The following is a 26,303-nucleotide window of genomic DNA, read 5'->3' on the forward strand; positions in this document are numbered from 1 at the left end:
TGGATATCATCATTCTTCTCTTTCTTGGTGATTCCCTTCCTTTCTCTCTCTCTCTCTCTCTCTCTCTCTCTCTCTCTCTCTCTCTCTCTCTCTCTCTCTCTCTCTCTCTCTCTCTCTCTCTCACACACACACACACAGGTGTAACTCAGGAATGTTTTTTTTTTTTTTTTGGCTGGTGCAGTAAAAGCCTCAGGCTTCCTTGCACCATATGGCTAATAATAATAATAATTTGCAGAATTGCTGTGACAGGCACATTTTGCCCTTGTGCCAATAAACTTCCATTAAAACCTTAACCTTGAACAGTATTTCTTAGTTGGAATGAAAAGCTTAGTAGCCTCCAAAATTTCCGAATTAAACGTTGGTAACATTATCGGTTGATCCCACTTGACACAATTTAAACTCTGTCTGAGACCTCTGTAGTTACCTTTACGAAAGCAAAAGCCCTTCCCGTTAGCCTCGATGGTAGTTACATCTTTAAGTAATTTCCACATCAGTACATTGTGATCACTGTCACCCAGTGGGTCCTTTATCTGCAAATTCTTAATGCATGAATGATCACTGCTGATAATTAGATCGAACATGCTGCTGTAGAAACAGTCATCCAATTAATCCACAAAACTCTTGCTATGTGCGAGTGACCAATCCACAAGTTCCAGTAAATATCTGTAAAGTTAAAATCCCCCATTACAAGACATTCTGATTTACTGGCCCACTCTATTTTTCTGCACAATTGCTCATTATACTCATCAGATTCATTAGACCTATAACACACACTTTCTCTCATTTTTCTTTCCTAGTGTCTAGTCCCAGTGCCACACCAAACAGACTCAACATTGCATTGTCCACCAACATCAACTGGATGCACTACCTTAGATTTCCAGGCTGCTGCTCATTCTAATAGAAGCGGTGCAAGAATCATTTTTGCCTCTGCATGCAGCCACTGTTAACCTTTTAGTCCGTGTATCCCCCTCCCAAGACTAGTACCCAAGATCTGGAGTTTTACATACAGTTGTTTAAACCAGTTTTTTTTTTTTTTTTTGTGTGTTTGTTGTTACGGTTGTAGGGCTTGGAATAGAAGGGAATTCTATTCCGTATATTACTCCTTTCCATTGCAAGGTACCGGAACACTTTCCCAGTACATATGCATAGAGAGTATATGATTATTAAAAATAATATAGTGTATATTCTTATTTTCAAGAATCGAAACGAAACGTTCGTTAATACAAACGTTCTTTTACATTAACGAACTTTTGGAGTGGGGAAGGGGTCTGTCTATGTTCCACTTAATACGGGAGATCGCCGCCTTGTCGTTCCCATTTTCCAAATATGCAGGACGTGGGCATCTTCGACCTTCTATTTTAGAGAGAGAGAGAGAGAGAGATAATCTTTAATGCCCTTCACGGCCAAAAAGCCAGGGGTTTACATTTGTACAACTTCCCGAAACTTCCGGGAAAATAGAACAATTAATTTACAAAAACAGGTAATTTTACAAAAGAAAACATATTTTATACAAAGGAGAGAACTCCTTACGAGAGTTAGGTCTGATTGAGCTGACTTAACATCGAGATAAGAGCACCAGCTCAATCAGACAGGAACAGATGCAAGGTACACATGTCAATGCAGATTAGTCCTACTAGACATAATTTTTTTCCTGTAAGTCCGGTCAATAGCGAATTTGTTCAGGTCGGCGTCAAGTGCCTGGGTTTGCTTGAACATCTGCTGAGGAAGGAACCTGTCCGAGAGATGGAGTCGCGCTGAATGCGAGTAGAGCTCGGGATTGGCCCTAAGGGCAGCAGGGGGGATCCTCCAGCCACAGGTATCCCAGAATGAAGGTGTTGCGATTATGCCTGTTATCATCTTGACTGTTGCTAGGAGGCGTTGGTCTTCGACTAAGGTGGGAAGCCGTGGAATCCCGAGAGAGTTGGCAAGCTGCGTGGTGTGAATCAGAGCTGGAAGGTTGTGCTTCCTGTTGGCCCACTTTAGGAGCCAGAATTCTGTGGCAAAGAGTGGTTTCTTTATTGATGGTGCCGCTGACGCCCAAATTTCAGCAGCATAGAGTAAAGGTGGAAAGATGATTGCTCTTATGTACCTCACGGTTGTCTTTTTATCTCTGATATGAAGGAGATGCTGTTTTGCTATCCACCGGAGTCTTGAAGCACGTGTGAGGAGCATGTCTATATGGGCGTTGAATCGAAGTTTGGAGTCGAATACAACGCCCAGATCACGATGGCTGGATGCAATTGGGATGAGGATGTTGCCGACCGAAGGCTGGAGAGAAGAAGGAGTTTGCTTCAATGAATACACCATGAATTCGGACTTAGCAGGATTGATCTTGAGCCCGAACTGGCAGAGGTAAGATGTGACTGCAGTGAGAGTGTTGTTAATTTCCGTTTTTACCAGATCAAGGTCTTGACCAGGGATGATGGGAGTCAGTATCTTGATATCATCTGCATAGCTCAGTAGACATCGAGAATGTGCAACCAGTGGGAAGATAATAGATGAGAACAGAAGGCCGGAAAGGACCCCTCCTTGTGGGACTCCTGCGGTGACGGATCTAGTAAGGGTGCGATCTCCTGTATGAAGCTTTATAACTCTGTTATTCAGAAGAGAGGAGAGAAAGCATAATATGTTCCCTGTGATCTGGAAGTGGCATTCCAGGAGAGTGAGTAGTTGGTTTACTTGGACGGCATCAAATGCAGCCTCAATGTCTAAGTAAGTCACAGCTAGTTCGTGCCTTTTCTCGAATGCTGACAAGATAGTATTCGTTGTGGCTAGCAGATTTGTGATCGTTGATCTGTTTGGAAGGGAGTAGTGAATTTGGGCTGGATTACTGGGCATGATCTGCTTGGTGAGGATCGGGAGTAAGGTCTTCTCCAGGAGCTTCAGCAGGCTGGAGGAGTTGGAGATGGGTCGGAAATGTTTAGGTTTCGATGGCGACTGAACTTTGGCTAAAGGTTTGATAAGATAGTTTTCCCATTGCTGTGGGAAAATCTGGTTCGAGAGTAACTGGTTGAAAATAATTAAAAGTGGCTGAATAATGTACGGACTTAGGCATTTGAGCATGAATTGGGGAACTCCATCATCACCAGCGGTTGACGAGGCAGGTAGAGAATTGATGGCGACGATCAGCTGTTGTTTTGTGATCTGAATGGTGTTCAACACTTCTTGCTGGGTGGGCTCTGTTAGTAGAGCCAGATCTGAGTTTTTGATAGGATTACGATTAAATCTTGTGACGAAATCGAGCCACAATTCAGGATCAAATTGCAGAGGAAAATGAAGGTTCACTTTCTTGTATGGAATTTTTCCTTTAGCCAGATCTCGGTTAACATATAATTTGATTGCCTCAGATTTCATGCGATTAAATTGAGCCCGTGCCCTAGAATAAACGATGCGATCATTGACATTTTGCGACTGTTTCCATGTGCGATGGAGCTGTTGCTTCAGCTGGAAACTCATTTTGAGTTCTGAATTCCACCAAAGTCTTGTATATGGACTGATTGTGATTTTTTTAGAGGCGGCATATTTGGCAACCGTGTTGATCCAGTTTGTGAGAATGTTCACAGCTATTTCTGGGTCACAAGTCTCTAAGGCCACCCAGGGAATGAGAGAGGCGGCTCTGATGCACTTATCTACGTCAAGTAAGTTGGGGCTAGTGATGTCAACCTTTTTTGTTGTCCTTCTGGTTTCTAATTTGGGGGCTGGCAGATATGCAGTCACATGTATTGGGACATGATCAGAGTCGAATGACGTTTCTGCAATGTAATCAAGGGTGCAAGGGATAGAGGCTAGAACTAGATCTAAGAGGTTATTCCCCCTGGTTGGAGCTTCATTAATAAGTTGTAGATCAGCACATCTCAAGTGTGCCAGAAGATCCTTTTTCATATTAGATAGCTGAGGAGGTAAATTGAAATCACCACAAACTACGTGAGAGGCTGTGGGATGCAGCTGATTGATTATCCAGTTGGAAACTTCAAGGATGATTTGCGGGGAAGGCGTTGGAGGTATGTACACCACACAGAAGTCAAACGTCACGAAGTTGTATCTTAACGTAACGAGGATTGCTTCATAGTTAGGGGAGTTACTGGATTTATTATCCAATAGCTTGAAAGTGGATTTCTTGTAAAATATTGCGACGCCTCCACCCTTGCGTGCAATCCGAGATGTGAATACGACCCCATAATCAGCTGGGGCAGCTGCTGCTAGGAATTCTTCATCGTCATTGAGCCAGGTTTCGGTGATGGCGAGCAGGTCAAAATATCCGGGGAGCAGAATTTGCTCCATAGTGTCAAGCTTGTTCCTAAGACTACGCACATTCTGATAAAATATGGTGCAGGCAGGTACTGTAGGTACTTTGATATGGACAGGTGGTCTCTGACATCGCACGACTCGATTCAGCGGGGTGTGTCTAGGACTGATGAGCACAGGGATCGGCATATTGGTGTTTCGTGTCTGTGGTTCTAGTTGCGGTAACGAGATCTGGGATTGCTATGAATCAGGGTACCATTGGTGGGAGTCCTTTCCATTACTTCTATATCGCTGCCCTTTATGCCCGAGATATGGCATAACAAGAGCTCCAGCAGGCCAGATTTCAGGATTGAAGAGTGCTTCAAAATCTGCATCAGCCACATCGATCTTAAAGGAGGCGTAGGTGGGATATTTTGTGGATAGCTTGGTGACTCTACCATTCATTTTGAAAGCAGCAAGAAGGTGTTCCACATCATCAGCTGTGGTAGCAGGGGAGAGCCTACTAATGAAGACATTACGGATCCGCTTGCTCATCATTCCAGTGTTCGCAATTTGCATCTTGCTGAAGTGCAAATTGGTTCCAATAACTTTAAGATTGGGGCTCAGTTCCTTAACAGTTGGATTACGGGTCAGTGTTTGTTCTTTTGTTCGTTGGCTTGCAATCATTGCATACGTTGTAGTGTCTCTATGGGTCTTTACATTAGATGCAATCGTAGTCCCTGCATAATGGTTACCTCTCACGTTGTTTGAAGCGGAACTACAATTGCGATGTACTTCAGCAGCCAAAGCATTATCCGGTTTTGAGCGCGAGGACCCCATATGTGAGTTTTGTGATCGCGAATAGGTGCGATTTGGCCGATTCTGCTCCTGATGAATTCTTTGGGTCTTCTGTGAGGCAGTATTTCCTGAGTATCCGTTGGCATCTGCTGTGATTTCAATATATACTGGTCTAGTGCTACGTTCAGGGCACACAACTTCAGACTCACATGTTGTAAGAATGGGGGCTGGAGAGGGATCAAGTGGTAATAAAGATGGGGTGGTTTGGGTAGGAGCTCTCGGTTTCGCGTGAAAGTGTTCGTCCGGAGGCTGCTGCTCATGATGGTTAGTTTGAACAGCAAGATTACAAACCGATTGCTTCAGGTCCTCAAAATTTTTCCGCAACACCTCCAATGTTTTGTGTATGCATTCATTGTGTTCTCGTAGTCGCTTGTTTTCTAGCAGTAGGTCTGCGAGGATATTATGAATTGGCGACAGCTTTATACATAGAGTTGTCTCAATATTTGTGAGGAGCGAGACCAGGAGTGGACTGTGTTCGAGTGATGTTTGATTAATTATTGCGGAGATCTCTGTTGATAGGGTGTTATCCTGTTGGGAGCTACTAGATTTTTGCATGATGAGATCTGAATGGTCATTTTGTTCTTCCTGTAATGAGTCGGGTGTCAATTCCACATGTGCATCTGGCGATGTCAATTTTTCCGTGTCTACCTCAGGTTCGGGTTGGGTCCTGTGCTCAGGTGATTCCGAAATTTGGTTAACGTCGTTAAAAGTTTCACCAGTTGTTCCGAGTGAATGCATATAATTTTCTCCCTTACAGGGGGGACACTGCCAAACTTTCCGTCGCTGCTTTCCGAGCCTCTTTAGGTCCAACGCGAGACATTCGCTTCCGTATGTCTTGAGACAGGAAGTACATTTTATAGCTACGTCCGGAACAATTCCACAAATTACACAGCTTTCATTATTTGGGTGATCTTGCTTTAAAGGCATTTTCAGATTTTAGGCGCAGATAAAAGGATTACGAGTAGTGGGCTGGAAAAGAGTTTACAATTGTGTTTAGTAGTTGCCTTAACTACGTATCGTATTCCAAGTGATACGTTTACCGATCAGATACAAAATAAGTCAAAAATTACGGCTTATTTTAGTTGGCTAGACTTGTTACTGTTGGATGTAGAAATCCGCTTGTCCGAGGCGTGGATAATTGCTAGGAGGCAGTAAACGACGTGTGTTGCCATGGTCACTTGACCGCAAGTACAAACCCACAGCGCATTTGCCTGACCTTGACCTGTAGCCGGAAGCGATAGGTATCTCTGGTCAGCCGTGAGTAGCAAAAACAGCAAATTTTGCAGTATAAGAAAACTATAAATAATAAATACCTGGATGTCCAGGTCGCCACACAATGGATATCCTCTTGTTCAGCATCAAATTAGGAATACACCAACATAAAATCATCATATAAACCTGAGCATAATTCTGTTAATTTAACTGATTAACCGGAGCAACAAAGATTTTCTCTTTCTCTTTCTATTTTCTCTTTCTCATAGTAGTGCACCTTCCTTCCATGTTTTTCTGGGGCGTCCTTGCCTTCTCTTCCCTTGTGGTATCCATTCATATATAATTTTAGGCCATCTCTCTTCATTCATGGACAGCAGATGTCTAAACCATCTCAACCTCCTATTTTCTATTCGTTCTATAATTTCTTCTGCGTCTTCTTATTTCCTCGTTCGTTATCCTCTCTCTAGCCTAGAAATCGTAGCACTCAGACGTAGGTAGTCCATCTCTATGGCCCTAAGCTTCTATTTGTCACCTTTCAGTGTCCACACCTCACAACCATAGCAAAGTATCGATTCCTTTAACGACTGTCCGATATATTTTTTAGTTCTACAGGAGATATTGTTGTCCCACCATGGAGTTTAGGGCACTAAGAACCCTAAATGAATTCATGTGTAAACTTTCTTTTTCCCCAATCCTTCCTTAGTTAATCTATATCCAAGATATTTGAAAAAGTCGATTAGTTTTAGACGTTAACTTCCAATTCATCAGGATATTCTGCAGTGCTTAGATATTGTCTTTGTAAAATTGATATTGAGGTCCCATTAGTCGTATGTAAGATGCAATTTTCTCAATATGTATTCTAAATCATAAGCTTCTTTCGCAATGATAACCTGATCATCGGCAAAATTTAAACTCCAAAAATATCTGTCGTTAAGTGGTACTCCATTCCATAATGGCTTCTTTTCCATTCTTGTAAAAGCACATTCCAAAAAAACAATAAAGGTGATAAGCCGCATCCTTCTCTCAGCCCTTTTGTTGAATAGATTGGGTTAGATAAGGCGTTCCCAACTTTAATACATGCTATGTTGTTATCGTACAATTCCCTAATCACTTCCACAAGCTCTGGATCAATTGACATATTTTGAAGGGCTTTTCATAATTCCTTTCTTGGAACGGAGTCGTAAGCCTTTTCTAAATCGATTAGGCAAAGAAGGTATCTTTATTCTTTGTTTTTTCTCCACTAGCTGCTGTAGAACAAACTTCTACAGTTTTCTCCACTAGCTGCTGTAGAACAAACAAATTGTCCACACAAGAGCGACCTAACCTAACTCCACTTTGTTCTTATCTTAAGTGTTAATTGCACTATGTACAGGGGACATAGTGCAATTAACACTTAAGCCTATATAGTTCCCCGGATACAGCTTATTTCCTTTTTTTATATATGGATGAATACTTACTTTCCATTCATTTGGAGTTTTCCATAGCTGTATACCTCTATTAATTAGCTGTGCTTTCAGATCGAAAAAACTTAGTGGTCCATATTTAATTAGCTCCATCACTATGTTCCCAGGGTCTGGAGATATTTTGTTCTTCATTAATTTTGCACAGTCAAGAACTTGATGTTTCGTAATTTCTATCTCCTTTTTATCTACTGATGGAGGGATAATTATGCTCTATTGAGATCGTCTTCCGTTTAGGGGGTTATTATAGTGATTTTCCCATGTTGGCATATTTAAAAAGTTCTTATTCAATGGAGATTTATTTGTTTTCAGTGCTCTCAAGCTTCGCCAGGCTTTGAATGACTGTGTTCCTCCTAATGAGCTGTCAATTTCTTTGCATCTTTTCTTCCATGCTGCATTCTTCGATTCAGCAATTTTACTTTTAACTTCAGTATTGCACTTTTAAGTGTTAATTGCACTTAAAATTCTTCTCTATTTTCCTGATTTTTATTCATTAACCATTTGTTATAGGCCCTTTTCTTTCTCCAAATCCAATACCCCACATTCCACCAATACTGTTGTTTATGTTTGTTATCCATTAGGCCTAGTGCTTCATTAGCAGCCTTGTGTATGGCGGTTTTAATATATCCGCAATCACCAGGAAATGATCTGACCCGCAGTTGGCACCTGTTATTACTCTGTAGTCTTTTGTTGTCCTTACCGAATTCTGGCAAGTAATTATAAAGTCTATAATTGATTTCTGCTGGAGTGATGGTCGCTCCCATGTATATTTATGGATGTTTTTGTGTTGAAAAAAAGTTAAGAATTTTAGAGGCGGTGCTGTTTACAGAAATCGATGTCTCTCGGCGTTGTCGTACACAGTCACTGCTCCAAATTGACCCACAATGTCGTCATTCCTTTTTGATCTAAATGCATCCATTTAGATCTCCTGTCACAACTATTTGTTGATTCTTCTTAACCAAATCCATTTGTTCATAGAGCATATGGTAGAACTTATCCTTTTCAGCATCAAGCACATCGTCTACAGGTGCATATATACCCATCATAACCATTTCCTGACCTCCTAACATTAAAGTCATGTTGAAAATGACTTTAATGCATCTTTCATTAATTTGATCATAGCCCTTAACAAATCCTTTTAGTCTCTTACCCACTAGAACACCACACTTGCTTTAACTCTTTCTGATTTTTTAATTTTTTAACCCCACTCCAGTAATGAGCATATTCTCCAATCTGTTCATTACCTTTTCCAGTTATCTTTGTTTCCGTCATGACAAGAATATCAAGGCGCATCTCTTATGCTTCTGTAATTATCTCTTGTGCCTTGTGTGAGCTTCTAAGAACGTTCCATGTACCAATATAAATAGTCTTTTTTCAGCGCTTAAGTAGTTTTCCTTTTAGTCCATCCGGCTTCTTTGCAATAATGGTAGTTTTAGCCAAGTGCCAGGCTGCTCGCCCGACGCATTAACCCTCAACCAGGGATTTGATATCAAGGTTACTTTCCACGAGCCTCTGCTGATCCAACAGCTCATCCTGCAAGGCAGCAAATTGGCAGCGCTTCCTCATCTTGACACAGAGACGTCATTGAGTTATTGTGGCATTTAATTTTTTGGAATGAATCTGCCACAGTTCATCCCTCCACAAACTGTTATCTCTGCCGCCTCGGTCCGGGATTCATTATTGATTATTCGCAGCTAACCCACATACTATGGGCCATTCGCTATCCGCCACCTGCGACTCATCTGGTAGCTGAGACCCGCCTCAGAGTGGGGAAGAGCACACAGGATATGGAAACAACCTATTGGGTTGGGTCCACTGCTGTTTTGCATATTTATCAATGATATTGATGAAGGTATATCAGGCTTAATGTCGAAGTTTGCAGATGATACAAAGGTTGGCAGGGTTGTTAATGACAGTAATGGCAGTGTGCTACTGCAACAGGATCTAGATAATTTTGGCAGATGGGCTAAGAAGTGGCAACTGGAGAGTTTAACCTTGACAAATGCAAAGTACTGCATATGGGTAGAAGTAACCCCAGAGAAACTTACCAACTGTGTGGTACTACACTTAAGGTGGTAGAAAATAAAAAGACCTGGGAGTAATTGTGCAGGCAGATATGAAGTTTTCTGAGCAATGCAGACAGGCTGCCAGGGCAGGTCATGGGGTTTTGTCAATGATATATAGGAAATTTGCTAGCAGGGAAAAGGAGGTGATTATCCCTTTGTATAAGGCAATGGTCAGGCCACGCTTTGAGTACTGCATACAGGTCTGGAGGCCTCATTTTAGGAAGGATGTAGATTTACTTGAGCGTGTATAGAGAAGGGCAACAAGATTGGTGAGGGGAATGAAGGGATCCTCTTACCAAGAGAGGCTTAAGTTCTGAAAATTGCAGTGGCTGGAGATTAGGCACCTGCGCGGTAATCTGATTGAGGTATATAAGGCCTCGAATCGGTTGAGCACGCCGAATTCTGATGGGATCCTTCCACTTGTTGAGATTACGAACCTAAGGGAGCATAAATTCAAATTAAGAAAGGACAGATGAAGAATAGATGTACGTAAATTTGCCTTTAGCCAGTGGGTGGTTAATTGCTGGAACAAACTTCCATCTGTCGTTGTGGAAGTTGATAGGTTGAATAAATTTAAGGAGGAACTGGACAGGCATTTGGGGGAATGGTGTGATTTTTTTATTTATTTATTTTTTTTTGGCTGATGCTGCATAAGCTCATACACATACTTTCTTGCATCACATGCTACTACTACTATTACTATTGATGCGATAGTTGAGACAAAGGCGTAGCGAGGATCTTTTGTCAGCAGGTACATTCACAAAAAAGGCGCAAATTGCAATTCACAAAAAAAGGGCGTCATTTGCTTTCTAAAAAAAAAGCGCCACAATACCAGATTTAGGCGTCAGGTGGTACAACATACCTGCTGACCCTACCGTGGCTACGCCACTAGGTTTAGAAGCGGTTTTCGAACTTTTTTGTAATAATGGCACCCATAACTTATTTTATTTTATTTTCTCAATTTTCTGCCTGTTAGATCCGATTCTCTCTCTCTGTAAATATATATATATATATATATATATTTACTATACTTCTAGCATTGGTATACATGCAAGCATACATGCTCCTATTCCTATTCCTAGTTACCCTAACACATCCCATACACCCATCTATTTCAGGATGACTGCCATCCGTCCCTGAAACCCCCAACACCCCTCCGTCAAGTTCGCTACTTATCCTAATAGAAGTTGTGCAAGAATCACCTTCACCTCTGCCTACGGCTACTGTTAATCTATTAGTCCTTGTATCCCCACCCAAGCTATCAGTTTTCCGACCCACCTGACACCTCGATAGCATCAGCAAATATTCTTGCACCTTTTCTATTTAAGTGTATCCCATCCCTGTAGAAGCAGTCTCTCCTGTTAACAAGCACAGTCCAGGCTGAAAATTTATTACTAATTATGTTTCCAGGGAATGGCAATGTAGACTTACACAGGCTGTCATAGTCTTTATAAGTTATCTTGGCCTCATTGCCCGCAGTATACCGTTATGTTTATACACATATTCAGCATCTATAATAGTACATATTATACTTTTACTATAATAACTATATATATATATATATATATATATATATATATATATTTACTTATATAAACTCTAAAAGGAAGGGGGTGAATCTGATTGGTCCACTTGACATCGATGGTTCGACTGTTGATGATCCTGCTCAGATAGCAAACAAACTGAATGAGTATTTTGCATCTACATTCACACGTGAGGAATTATTAAGGTTTGAAAATGGCAGAAGTTTATCAAATTGTAGCAGGATACTTAATGATTTTGTAATAGCTGAAAGCAAAGTGGAGGAGAAATTGTTGAAGTTAAACATAAGAAAAGCACCTGGGGTGGATGGGATCTATCCAATTATATTAAAGGAGGCGGCAAAGCAACTAAGCAAACCCTTAGCCATAATTATGAGAGCATCATTGGACTCAGGGGAGGTTCCCACGGACTGGAGATGTGCAAATGTATCCCCGATTCACAAAGGGGGATCGAAGAGTGACACGAGTAATTACAGACCAGTTAGTTTAACTTCTGTTCTAGGTAAAATAATGGAGTCACTGGTTAAAGATGCATTGCAGGATCATCTAGACAAGACTGCAGCAATAATTCAGACACAGAATGGGTTTGTTAAGGGAAAGTCTTGTCTGACAAATTTGATAGGATATTATGATGTGGTTACAAAGGAACTGGATGCAAAAAATAATTTTGATATCATATATTTGGATTTCAGGAAAGCTTTTGACACTGTTGCGCATGGAAGACTATTCTACAAATTGGAGCAGAATGGTATTAAGGGTAAGTTGCTACAATGGATAAAAGGATGGTTGAGTGGGAGAAGACAGAGAGTGGTTATCAATGGGTGCTGCTCTTCGTGGACTAATGTTATTAGTGGAGTCTCACAGGGTTCGGTGTTGGGTCCACTGTTGTTTTGTATATTTATCAATGATATTAAGGTATATCAGGCTTAATGTCGAAGTTTGCAGATGATACAAAGGTTGGCAGGGTTGTTAATGACAGTAATGGCAGTGTGCTACTGCAACAGGATCTAGATAATTTGGGCAGATGGCTAAGAAGTGGCAACTGAATTTTAACCTTGACAAATGCAAAGTACTGCATATGGGTAGAAGTAACCCCAGAGAAACGTACCAACTGTGTGGTACTACACTTAAGGTGGTAGAAAATGAAAAAGACCTGGGAGTAATTGTGCAGTCAGATATGAAGTTTTCTGAGCAATGCAGACAGGCTACCAGGAGAGGTCATGGGGTTTTGTCAATGATATATAGGAATTTTGCTAGCAGTGAGGAGGTGATTGTCCCTCTGTATAAGGCAATGGTCAGGCCACGCCTTGAGTACTGCGTACAGGTCTGGAGGCCTCATTTTAGGAAGGATGTAGATTTACTTGAGCGTGTACAGAGAAGGGCAACAAGATTTTTGAGGGGAATGAAGGGATTCTCTTACCAAGAGAGGCTTAAGTCTGCAAATTGCATGGCTGGAGACTAGGCACTTGCGCGGTGATCTGATTGAGGTGTATGAGGATTTGAATGTGTTGAGCACGCTGAATTCTGATGGGATCCTTCCACTTGTGCAGATTACGAACCTAAGGGAGCATAAATTCAAATTAATAAAAGACAGATGTAGAATAGATGTGCGGAAATTTGCCTTTGGCCAGAGGGTGGTTAATTGCTGGAACAAACTTCCATCTGTCGTTGTGGAAGTTGATAGGTTGAATAAATTTAAGGAGGAACTGGACAGGCATTTGGAGGGAATGGTGTGATTTTTTTTTTTTTTTTTTTTTTTTGGCTGATGCTGCATAAGCTCATACACTTGCTTTCTTGCATCATATGCCACTAATAATAATAAATTTCCTGTTTATACTCCGGGACGACCAAACAGTCAGAGGAGTTAACAAGATTGACAGAATACAAGAAACAGCACCGTATTCAGCAGTCACGGGCTTGAACCCCGGTCACTCAAGGCACGTGTACTTATGCACCCGCGCGCCTGACCACTAGGCCACTACTACTACTACATTGCCAAACCCTGGAAATAAACATAATTAGTAATAATATATAATACAATAATGATTATGTAGCTAATTATTGATATATAGATACATTGAAAGGTACTTTTCCAAGGGCTAACCCTTTCAATATATCCCGCCAATAATTAACAGAGTTATCTGTTTCTGATTGCTATATGACTGTTTAACTAAGTCCAATTCTTAAACTTAAACATAAGAATAATTTGGTTATAAATTTAGCAGCAAACAGGCAAGATAACTGCTAGCCCGACAGATAACTTCGAAAGGAATATATAGAAAATAGAAGGCCAACTATAATTTTCAAATTCTGATGTGGTAGTTTTATTTGATTTGTATTCATGCAAAAGAAAGCTACTACTGCTGCCCTAAGGAGAAAGAAAGTAGAGATAAGTATAGTAATAGTACCTCAATTTCCCTCGAATTGCTCTAATAGATCTTGAGGTATGAAAAATTAGGGTTAAATAGTAAAAGGTACTTAGGATATATACCGGGAGCATAACTGCCCGACCCTTTAGTAGGGGATCCTGGTATGTCTATAAGAGGACACCAGTAGGTGTTTAATAGATAGAGACAGTGGCGTAGCTACCATGTAGGCAGGCAAGGCAATTGCCTCTGGGTGGGGACTCTTTAGGAGCTCGGCGTCTTTGGCTGTCTCCTGTTTTTGCAATTTTCATTAATTAAGTAGGGGCCGAACACGCTCTTTTCCTCCGGGACGGAAAAAGGGTAGCTACGCTGGTAGATAGAGATGAGTTTACCATGTTTGCACAAGCCCTCTTCACAAGACGGAGCACCCTATTGCCAACACAAAATAGGAACAACCCAAACATCTGATCCTAACCTAACTGGCCAACCGATCTTAACCTGGATAGGATCAACTGACGTATGGACCATCTCATTCCTCAGTGGCAAATTGCACACAGCTCTCTTGCTGCCTTATTTATTGTCCTTCCCGGGTTCCCCTTTCAACTGATGGCGCTTATTGCTCCATTGATAACCTGGAGGATACCTTCGCCTACATCCTCCATATTTCTAGCTATACCCTCCTTTCTTGCGTACACTCTGTACTTCCCCAACTCTACCTTTTTTTTTTTTTTTTTGTCTCCGTCCAGGAAGCTCTGGCGACCCTGGCGGAGACAAGCCAGAGAATAATGGGCAGACTGGCTACCTCCTAGTGGTGTGTGCGGGCAACGTGGAGTCCCACTAGGGGCCCTGCGGCCAAATGCCAGGACACACAACAGAACCTAACGCGATATGTCATATACAACACACAACACTTTTCTGGCATTTACAGTAGTACTGTATTCCTTCACAGCGAACATATGGCGCAGATGTGGGAAACCACAGGTGGCGCCTGACCGTAATACTATGCACACTATGGTAGATAGAGATAATGATAAAATAAAGAATAATAAGGAAATAAAGGAATGGCTAATTCAAAATACCTAAATACTAACTGATTTTATAATAAATTATAGACATCTTTACCGATCATTTAAATTATCCCATTACTTCTAAATTGCATATGTTCTATCAATAAATAAATTGCATATGTCCTATCAATAAATAAAAAGGAAAAAACTGCTTACCACATTAAACCGTTCTAAGTGAAAGAATGAAAATGTTGAGCGCATGTTACTTTATACCAAACAATTAGTGACAACAGCGCCCTCGCAATACTGAAGACTAAAGAACTGAAAACTAATTAAATTAAATAAATTTAAACCAAAAACAACAGCGCCCTCTGATTTTTTGGAAAAGCTTTTTGAACTAACTAATAATTTTAAATTATAGTTGAATTGTATACTGAGAATTTGAAATTTGTTCAGAGAAAATCCAATCAAAGTGAATAGATGGCTCTCAGTTTTTCAGTATGCAAACTAACAAAAACAATTGGAATAAAAAAACTTTTTAAAATATTTTATAATATAGAAATGAAAGTACCCTTTAAAAGATTAAATTAATTACTACCTTATGAACAAATATTTGTTCATAAGGTAGTAATTAATTTCATCTTTTAAAGAAATGAAAGTTTACATTTAAAGAAATTTAAAGAAATGAAAGAACAATGGCATGAAAACTGTGTGTCCGCATGGGCCGCAAGCAGACGGATTCTGGTCTCATTATGTACTTTGCGAAAGGTTCACATAGCAAAATAAAAAATAATAAACAAAAGACTAATTCTGAAAGGTAATCTGTTGTCAAATAACCTTTCAGAATTAGCGAAAAGTAAATAAATAATTTCTGGAAGCAGAGATATAAGCGATTGTGATAGTAGTAGTAGTAGTGGTGGCATGTGATGGAAGAAAACAAGTGTATAAACTTATGCAGCATTAGCAAAAAAAAAAAAAAAAAAAAAATTACACCATTCCCTCGAAATGCCTGTCCAGTTCCTCCTGAAATTTATTTAACCTATCAACTTCCACAACGACAGATGGAAGTTTGTTCCAGCAATTAAACACCCGCTGGCTAAAGGCAAATTTCCGCACATCTATTCTACATCTGTCTTTTCTTAATTTGAATTTATGCCCCCTTAGGTTCGTAATCTCAACAAGTGGAAGGATCCCATCAGAATTCAGCGTGCTCAATCCATTCAGGGCCTTATACACCTCCATCAGATCACCGCGCAGGTGCCTAGTCTCCAGACACTGCAATTTGCAGAACTTAAGCCTCTCTTGGTAAGTGGATCCCTTCATTCCCCTCACCAATCCTGTTGCCCTTATCTGTACACGCTCAAGCAAATCTACATCCTTCCTAAAATGAGGCCTCCAGACCTGTACGCAGTACTCAAGGCGTGGCCTGACCATTTCCTTATACAGAGGGACAATCACCTCCTTTTCCCTGCTAGCAAAATTCCTATATATCATTGACAAAACACCCTGACCTGCCCTGGCAGCCTGTCTGCATTGCTCAGAAAACTTCATATCTGACTGCACAATTACTTTCAGGTCTTTTTCGTTTTCTACCACCTTAAGTGTAGTACCACACAGTTGGTACGTTTCTCTTGGGTTACTTCTACCCATATGCAGTACTTTGCATTTGTCAAGGTTAAACTTCAGTTGCCACTTCTTAGCCCATCTGCCCAAATTATCTAGATCCTGTTGCAGTAGCACACTGCCATTACTGTCATTAACAACCCTGCCAACCTTTGTATCATCTGCAAACGTCGACACTAATCCTGATATACCTTCATCAATATCATTGATAAATATACAAAACAACAGTGGACCCAACACAGAACCCTGTGAGACTCCACTAATAACATTAGTCCACGAAGAGCAGCTCCCATTCATTACCACTCTCTGTCTTCTCCCACTTAACCATCCTTTTATCCATTGTAGCACTTACCCTTAATACCATTCTGCTCCAATTTGTACAATAGTCTTCCATGCGCAACAGTGTCAAAAGCTTTCCTGAAATCCAAATATATGATATCAAAATTATTTTTTGCATCCAGTTCCTTTGTAACCACATCATAATAACCAATGAAATTTGTCAGACAAGACTTTCCCTTAACAAACCCATGCTGTGTCAGAATTATTGCTGCAGTCTTGTCTAGATGATCTTGCAATGCATCTTTAACCAGTGACTCCATTATTTTACCCGGAAATAGAAGTTAAACTAACTGGTCTGTAATTACTCGTGTCACCCCTCGATCCCCCTTTGTGAATTGGGGACATATTGTGTATTGCGGAAATGCGACAGACAGGAGAGATAGATTTTTTGGTGCGCTGGCTCGGCTTTCTAAATCCAGTCCTTACAGGCGATCTTATTGAAGCTTATGAGGAGAAAACTGTAAAATGAATGAAGGTGAAATTTTCACCGCTGTAGATGATTTCGCTGCTGTAGTTGGGATTTTCTATTGTAAGATATTTATATAGTGACTGGACTACTTATATTGTAACAGAACTTCTGTTGTGATAGGACACTTAAATTTCGGATATGTTTTGCTTTACTTAACTGACTTCAGAAAAATTCTATTGTGAGAACTTCTGTTACGGTTAGCTCGGTGGCAGGATATACAAATTAGTGGACATATTTTTCTGATGATTCTCACTCGAATTGGACTTTACTGAATTTGGGTTGTTAAATTGATATACTGTACATAAATAGTGACTGGGCTAATATAGTGACCTATATTGTAACAGAACGATATTGTGACAAGTCAAAAATTTTGGATGTCTTGTTTGACGACTTTCACTTGACTTGGACTTATCTGACTCTAGAACTTTTATTGAGACAGAATGGACAAAACTACAGTGGGGACAGGATATATATATAAACTGGACATGTTATCTTGAAGCAACTTTTTTTTTTTTCACTTGAATTGGACATACTTGACTTTGGATTGTTACTGTGATGCGATTCATATTGTGATAGAATTCATACTGTATTTCCATTGTGACAGGATTTATAGTTTAATATGACATGTTTTGCTAGACTGGACAGTGTCCAGTCAAGTCCAAGACAATACTGCCTGCATATATATAGTGTATATATTGTTGTAACTTTAATGCCCAATGAATTGGTAGTATCCATGGGGCATGATTTTCTTACTAAGTTTTGGATTTTTCTGCTTGACAGATATCATGATGATTAAATTATTGCTGCTGATCCTAAAGAAATAGGATGGGATTCTCATAGGATATTATCCTATGCAGGGCTGTGCCGAGCCATTTTAGTACCTGAGGCAACAATGAAAAATTGCGCCATATTGTTAATGATGACAACGTTGGCTTGGCGCCTCCGTAGCCAGGTGGGAAGGAGCAGCAGTGCGTAGCACACGCCTCTTAATTAGACCGGGGTTCAAGCCCGTCACCACCAAATAAGGAGGATGCGGAAAGGTAAGGGAATGACCACCGCATATCCCGGAGCAATATGGTCTTAGTTGCTAATGCTCCTAAAAACCCAACAAACGACAACGTTGGCAATTATTTAATGGGGCCCTTTTCAGGTGAGACAAGAGTCTCGTTCACCTCATCCTCGGCACGGCTCTGATCCGAAGAAGAAGAAGCAAGTTCCACTTCTCCTTCTTCCTTCTTTACACTTCTTGCTTTGACTTCTTATATCTTCTAAATTGCAAGGCGGGTCCCTCTGCCTGATCGTCCCTCTTTGTTATTCCTTTCCTCCCAGTTCCCAAACTTCTCCTTCTGTAATCTTCTCCTTCTTATTGCTCTTATTTGGGTTCTCTTGGGACTTTCCCAGGTTTGCCTAGCAAGTGATTGCAGATCCTGGGAAAGTCCCAAGAGAACCCAAATAAGAGCAGAGAGAGAAATACTCTCTCTCTGCTCTTATTTGGGTTCTCTTGGGACTTTCCCAGGTTTGCCTAGCAAGTGATTGCAGATCCTGGCATGCCTCCACGTGGCGGGGATGGGGGGTGGGACATGGTGACCAGGCGTTGCCGCTTCTCACCTGCTAAGATGCCAGGCGCCAGTCATACAACACTACACACAATACACTACATACACATTATTATTATTATTATTATTTTGCTGGTTATTATTATTATTATTATTTTGCTGGTGCAGCAAAAGCCTGAGGCTTTTGCTGCACCAGCCAAAAAAAATATTTACCCTGGGAGGTGGGGGGGGAGAGAACAAGAGTCAGAAGTAGAAGGGAATCACCAAGAAAGAGAAGAATGGTGATATCAAGCTAAGGACCCTGGGTGTGCCAAGCCCATACTCACAAGATGTGAGCCTGCCTGGATATGGCGAAAGCTTCTTCACATGGTGTATAAAAAGCGGCTAATGGGGTAAACCCCGGGGTCCGCAACAACACTTGAATCCTCTGAATCCCCTGTTGTAGATGATTCCATAAATTCAAATTACGAGGGAACAAGTTTAGAGCGAATTGTAAATAGTTTTCTTTCATACAGCGAGTTGTTGATTGCTGAAATAATTTGCTTCCATGAGTGGTCGAGACGAACAGCTTCAAAGGTTAACTGGATGAGGAGGGAATTCGATAGCTAGTTTAATTATTATCATTTTACAATTTATTTTTTATCCTCATTATTTTTAGTATTATTATTACTTTTCGGCTGGTACAGCCTGTACTGAACGATTAGTCGTACTTCCGTTGTATGGCAGATGCTAAATATTGACTGAGAGCGGAGCCATTAAAGCGCTGTAGAGGTTCAGTTTTGTGGCTTAAGATTATGCGGAATGTAATATTAATCAGAAAGAGTCAATTAGATGAACACGGTACAGAAAACTGTTAAATAACTTCAGTGGGACAGGCTTGACAGTACAGCATCGGTGAGATTGTTTTTATGCGCTTTCGAAAATGCGCCTATTTTGTTCACCGCATTCGGCTTTCTATCCGCATGTCACAACTCAATAATGAATGACACGACTTTGGGAATTTAAAATAAAACAGATTTGTTTGGCTATTCTAACTTTCGTTAAAATCGAACTAATAGAAATCCAGAATTTCATATTTATAAAATATATTTGGGCATTATTCGATAAGGAAAAGTCAGAGCGATACTTTCTTCAGAGTACGTTTTGTCCTCGAATTTGTCCACGACATCAGAGCTCCGAATGGAGCGGAGCACCCAGGAACGTTCCGGTTCTTCACTCGCAATGGTAATGCCATATAGATACTTCGTTATTAAATATCAGGTATGTTATAAACGAGAATTCAGTTTCATAAAATTTTCCATTTTCAATCCTTGCTTCCATTTTAACAGCCTTAAACCACTTCAGATCCGCCTCTCCACTACGAATTAATGCAAATTATTAGAAATACTTTAAATGGGCGGGCATTACTGGAGAAGGAAAAGTCGGATCGACATCATACGTTCATGGTCCGATTCTGTACCCACGTTTTCCCCACCCCCTACAGAAACATTCTAAATAAATAAAAATTCTGAACAGCAACCACGATCCTTTGTAAAATTTCACGACTTTTTTTAGATTAGAATATCCTTCTAAAGCAGGGTCATGAAAACGTTTTTTCTTGACATTTTTCGATCCCCAAAATAGAATATCGTATTGTTTTATTGTCCTCGATAACGAAACATTGATCGACAAACAAAAGTATTTCTAAACGACTTTTAAAACTTGTCCTTGCACGTTTTGGTGCACATTTAAAAAATAAAATTAACGTGTAATGTACGCAATGCGTTAGACGTTAATTTTATTTTTAGGTACATTAGCAAATAGTAATAAAACACGATTTATAACAAAAAAAAAAAAAAAAACGAGCAAAAAGCAACTTTTTTTCTGAACGAACTGAGAGCATTTCGCTTTCCTCCAAGCCGCTCATAGCAACGAACACTAACACAACATCCAGCGCTTTAGCTGCAACATAAGGGTACATGGATAGCCTACGTGATATGTATGAAAATGATAAATAAAGAAATAATAATAATTGCTGGATTTCTATTGTTTGATTTTAATAAAAGTTGGGAAGGCTTCGAAAATCCTTTTATAATTTCACGATCCATTCAGTGGGAGTAGATTACCATGCGAGCTGACAAAGAAATAATAATTTTCACTGGGAGTCCAGTTATCAGATGCGGACGAACTGATAGGATGAAGACAAATAGGCGCATTACGCATATTAATTTACTGGAATAAGTTGCCTTCAGCCAAATAGGAAAAGCATTAAGCAGCCAGCACCGTGTTCGTGGGTCAGTGGCACTTCTTCCTTCCAGAGGACAGTCATCGCAAGTTTAAAATTAAAAATCGATACCACAACACCTGGCAAGTACCGGGCACCATTAAAATGTATATTTATTTTTTATTGACTTTTCAAACGTACATTACACAGAAGTACTGCTCCATTTACAATGTACGAAAATACTAAGTACTAAAACAGAACAAATTAAATCCTACCAAGAGTGGTGTGTATTCTTTGGACTCAAAACGCTAGAAAAAAGAAGAGATAAAGCCGACTTACTCCTTCTTAACCAGCTGTTAAATGGTACCCTGAATTGCCCTCATCTCGTCTCACAAATAAATTTCAACGCACCGACAAGATGGTTTCTTAACGCACCGTTAAGTAACCATCCACTGCTGAAACCATCCTATGCGAGAACAAATTATGGATACTACAACTTCTATAAGAAGGACTGCAAGATCAATGAACAAAGAAAATATGGAGATATTTGACACTCCCGGACACTTCAAGAGGCAACTGAAATCGCTAATCTCATCCGTTACCTGACTTAATATTGGACTCTTCTTGCAAGTTCTAAGACTCTGATTGTGTAATGTGTGTGAAGAAATACCAGTGCTTTGCATTACTCCTATCTGTTCCCTTAAATAGGACGGATGAGTTCTACTTTCATTTATTTAATCTGTACATTTCAATAGTCAATTCAGTAGTCTTCTTACATTTACTTTTCTCTTTACTTTGGGAATTGTATACTCCAAGCTTCTGCTTTGAAGCTGTGTTATAATGCCTTGTAGCTGCACCCTCAGGCACGTTTGTTTGCTGTTTTGTAGCTGTTAACAATAATAATAATAATAATAATAATAAATCGCAACAAAAGTTTCAAACAAAAAAATCTTTTTTGGTTTCTATAAATATGAAATTGAATACATTTAAATAATATATCATTTAAACTTTCATTATTTAAAACCTTGTATAAGCAGAAACAAGAAATGCGTAGTCTGAAATTTAACCTTGACAAATGAGACCTAACTCTCGTAAGGAGTTCTCTCCTTTGTATAAAATATGTTTTCTTTTGTAAAATTACCTGTTTTTGTAAATTAATTGTTCTATTTTCCCGGAAGTTTCGGGAGGCTGTAAAAATGTAAACCCCTGGCTTTTTGGCCGTGAAGGGCATTAAAGATTATCTCTCTCTCTCTCTCTCTCTCTCTCTAAATGCAAAGTACTGCATATGGGTAGAAGTAACCCCAGAGAAATGTACAAACTGTGTGGTACTACACTTAAGATGGTAGAAAATGAAAAAGACCTGGGAGTAATTGTGCAGGCAGATATGAAGTTTTCTGAGGCTGCCAGGGCAGGTCATGGGGTTTTGTCAATGATATACAAATTGTATAGCAATTTTGCTAGCAGGGAAAACGAGGTGATTGTCCCTCTGTATAAGATATTGGGCAGGCGACGCATTGAGTACTGCGTACAGGTGTGGAGGCCTCATTTTAGGAAGGATGAAGATTTGCTTGAGCGTGTACAGAGAAGGGCAACAAGATTGGTGAGGGGAATGAAGGGATTCTCTTACCAAGAGAGGCTTAAGTTCTGCAATTTGCAGCCGCTGGAGACTAGGCACCTGCGAAGCGATCTAATTGAGGTGTATAAGGCCTTGAATGGGTTGAGCACGCTGAATTCTGATGGGATCCTTCCACTTGTTCAGATTGCGAACCTAAGGGGGCATAAATTCAAATTGAGGAAAGGCAGTTGTAGAATAGATGTGCGGAAATTTGCCTTTAGCCAGCGGGTGGTTAATTGCTGGAACAAACTTCCATCTGTCGTTATGGAAGTTGATAGGTTGAATAATTTCAAGGAGGAACTGGACAAACATTTATAGGGAATGGTTGTGTAAATTTTTTTTTTTTTTTGGCTGATGCTGCATAAGCTCATGCACTTGCTTTCTTGCATCACATGCCACTATTACTATTACTAATACCATCCCCTTTAAGCAGCGGTTGTAATTTATATCGCGTTAAATATTAGCCGTAATGGATGTCTGTGAAAACTGGTGCGCTTCTTAATTTTCATCAGAAATTTCACAAATAATGAAAGCTTCAGATTATATTAGCTGAATATTCCGGAGAAACAAAGTATGCAAGCATATTTTAATACAGTATAGACAAAACGAAGGCGACAAAACGAGTATTATCTTCTGATCTTTTTAATTAATGGGGCGCCGTATAAACTTTTGCAAACTCCTGGCGCGCTCGTCGCCAGGGTATAGTAGTACCCTCGCGTTTCAGCTTATTGCTGAAACTGTGACATTCTTGTACTCTGAACTGATGGGACCTTATGTGTCCTTTCCAGAATTTAAAGAGAAATTTTATTTTTCGTTTATAAATGCTTAAGTTACTGTGGGTAACTGGAGAAAGACATATAGCTCAAAATTCTATTTTAGCTATTTTATCTCAAAATATTTCAAAATTTTATTTTATAAATCATATTCCGCTTCATCACATATATGAAATATGGAACTCGAGATGATATTTTTTTCTCATAGTATTCATTTTCATAGTATTCATAGTACTCATTTTCCCAGACCCATTCGAAGTACAAGTATAGCTGCTGCACTGCTGCACTAGGAGCTCCACAGGATGACCGGCTTTAAACTTTTATTAAACAATTAGCAAAACTATGCTCAGCTTATCACATTTATTCCCGAAAAAAAAAAAAAACAAGTTTAAATTAAAAATTATATTTTAACTCGTTATTTTTCGGGAATAAATGTGATAAGGTGAGCATAGTTTTGCTAATTGTTTAATAAAAGTTTACAAGCAGTGGCTTATCACCCTGTGCAGCTCGTAGTGCAGCAGCTATACTTGTAATTCCAATGTGTCTGAAAACATGAGTACTATGAGAAAATGTCACCTCGAGGTCCATATTTCATATATATGTTGAAGCGGACTATGATTTATAAAATAGAATTTTGAACTATCGTTTTAAAGGGATCAGTTTAAGTTATCGTGTGACATTTTAGCACTTTCCAAAGTCCTGCGCTTCATTAATAGAAAAGCTGTGTTGAAGGAGCCCATATTTGAAACTGGGACAATGTGTTCGTAATTCATTCTAATCTCAGGCAGAGAATGTTAATCTCGAGCAGACAATGAAAGAAACGCTGCTGAAATCTCTTAATGCACGTTGGCAAAACCTCTAGAAGGATTCTTCTAAATGCCCTGTTAACTATTAGTTTCTGCATCAGGTTTTCTTTGCAACTCACAAATCTAATTTTAAATAGTTCCATCCAGGTCTCAAACCCTATCTGTTCTGTCCTCTCACGGTCCCTTTAATGCAAAATTGCCTAGCTTCAATGGTACTGTGTTTTTTTTATGGTATCCATGAGGACTGGGAACTCTGTCATGATTTTTACCAAGACCTCTGTCGCCCTCTTGCCTGCAATGGTGCTACTGCTTCCATAACTAAAAGATCCTTCCTAAGTTCCAATGGAAACATTTAGCTACTTCAGGATTTTGCCCGTTAACTCTTCGAGCATTGTCATATTCTGCCTGCACATTACTGCTGTCCCCAACTAGGTCACTGCTGATCATTGAAGAATTTTCTTCAACTTTTTACTTGTAACTCTTCTCTCTCTTTTTTTTCTATCAACTTTTCTTTCGTGTTTTTGTGATTGTCTGCAGATATATTTTTCTGGCCTCATTTTAAAGCGAAATTTATTTTATTTTAGGGATTTCTAGAGCCAATAGGACTTGGGTTACTACCAATGGATGCGAGATTTAATCCACAAAAGACAGTACGCGAACAGTGGTGGCCTGTCATCCTCGTGGCGTGGAAGGATACTGGGGAGCAGCCTTCCTGATAATTGCGGCTTCCTGGTACCAAAGTGGCCAGAACCAACTAAACAACTCATACACAAGCATGACATTATATCCACTATTCTGGACATTTCAAAAAGTTATGTGTCATCACACAGCGGAGTTGATACTAACGTTTAGGAGCGGCCCCTACACAAAGCACAGCATTTCTTTTCTTTTTTTTTTTTTTTTTTTGTTTTCTTGCAAAAATATTCCGTGATAAATCAAAGCATTATCTGAATGAACTGCAATTGTAGGGCTAATCATTAGCCCAACCTTTCTACTTCAGCATATCTCGACATTTATGCTTTCCGCTTCTTCGGATTACAGTTCTCTTTCTTTCGTTCATTAGGGAAATTCTGTTCCACACTTGGACTATGGTTTCCTTCCAAGCTTTAGCTAGAGGATTCCTTTCTAATGTTCCTTCGCAAACATTTCGTCAACGCTTCCTCCAGAAAGTTATGATGGCATAGCACAAATGCCACCGATCATTCCTGCGAAGATTGTCGTGCTGTGGATGAAAACACTTCGAAGAAGTCCACTGTGTTCAGCAATTACGACCAGAGAATCGACTCGTTTGTAACATGGATGAGAAGCCTATTTGTCACATGAGTTGAAAAGCGAATTTAAAAAATGCGGGTACTTGGCCTAGTAACGGAAAATTTAAATAAAGAAAGATGCGCAAAATTTACGCGTTGCCCTTTCTTTTAACTTTTCTTTAAATACTAAAGTGAAAAGGAGAAGTGGGAAGAACAAACCAAAGGCGCCGATGCACACGAAACATCTGCACAGAAAAAATCGTCTCTTTTTCCCCGGTCGTTTCATGACGAACCAAAAAGGCCTCCGTTCCTCGTGGTGCTCTCGTTGCCTACTCCCAGGTGGAACGGCACATCACATAATTGTCGATCGGGGCTCGGGTGGGATGCGATGCCGAGGGACACAAACTGCGGCGGCTAACGTCGCCTTCTGTTTCTTCGGCCGAAGTCATTTTTGCAGACGATCCACAAGATGCGAACGCACACGCACAATGTAGGCTAAAGCTTCTGCGACGCACTGCACGTAAACTGGTGTGGCGCAAACACAACAGAGACACAGGTAATGATGGGCTGGAAGCGATCGTGCGCTCGAACTTCTCGTGTCGAGCTCGCACTCGAAAGCGGCATTAATGGACGCACACAAAAGCGGAACAGCGCGATATTCAGTCGTTACCTTCCGTTCTTTTATCGGCATCTCGGGAACACACAGCGTCTCGGACAATAGCCGATGCTTCGACTGAACTTGGCCACCAATCGAGTAAAAAAAACCCTACCGTCACCTACATTCACTTTTGCTCCTTCACAGAAATATTCAAACCCTGGCAAGAAGCCAAAGTTACGAGCGTTCCATCAGAAGCCCCTCCGAGAGGCAACGCAGTGAAATTTGAAATTAGACTTTCGGGAAGAAGAGGGCCGGCCGCGTGTATTCATTATTTACC

The 26,303-nt window shown here is 40.2% G+C and overlaps 1 protein-coding gene across 3 annotated transcripts in view; it reads right to left on the reverse strand.

Moving 5' to 3' along the window:
* Positions 1 to 26,303, reverse strand: part of LOC150087601 (ras GTPase-activating protein nGAP-like) — a 604,257-nt gene that overhangs the window by 528,384 nt on the left and 49,570 nt on the right. Inside the window, exon 1 of one of the 3 annotated variants that reach the window (XM_090369158.1) lies at positions 25,588 to 26,021. The exons of the other annotated variants lie outside the window; for them this stretch is intronic. Coding sequence (XP_090225284.1) covers positions 25,588 to 25,654 — 67 coding nt within the window. The 5' untranslated portion in view covers positions 25,655 to 26,021. Of the gene's footprint in view, positions 1 to 25,587; positions 26,022 to 26,303 lie in introns of those variants that run through there. 3 annotated transcript variants of the gene reach the window in all.

This window comes from Mastigoproctus giganteus, chromosome 3, assembly GCF_048544385.1.
Source record: "Mastigoproctus giganteus isolate SK-2022 chromosome 3, ASM4854438v1, whole genome shotgun sequence".
Lineage (NCBI taxonomy): Eukaryota > Metazoa > Arthropoda > Arachnida > Uropygi > Thelyphonidae > Mastigoproctus > Mastigoproctus giganteus.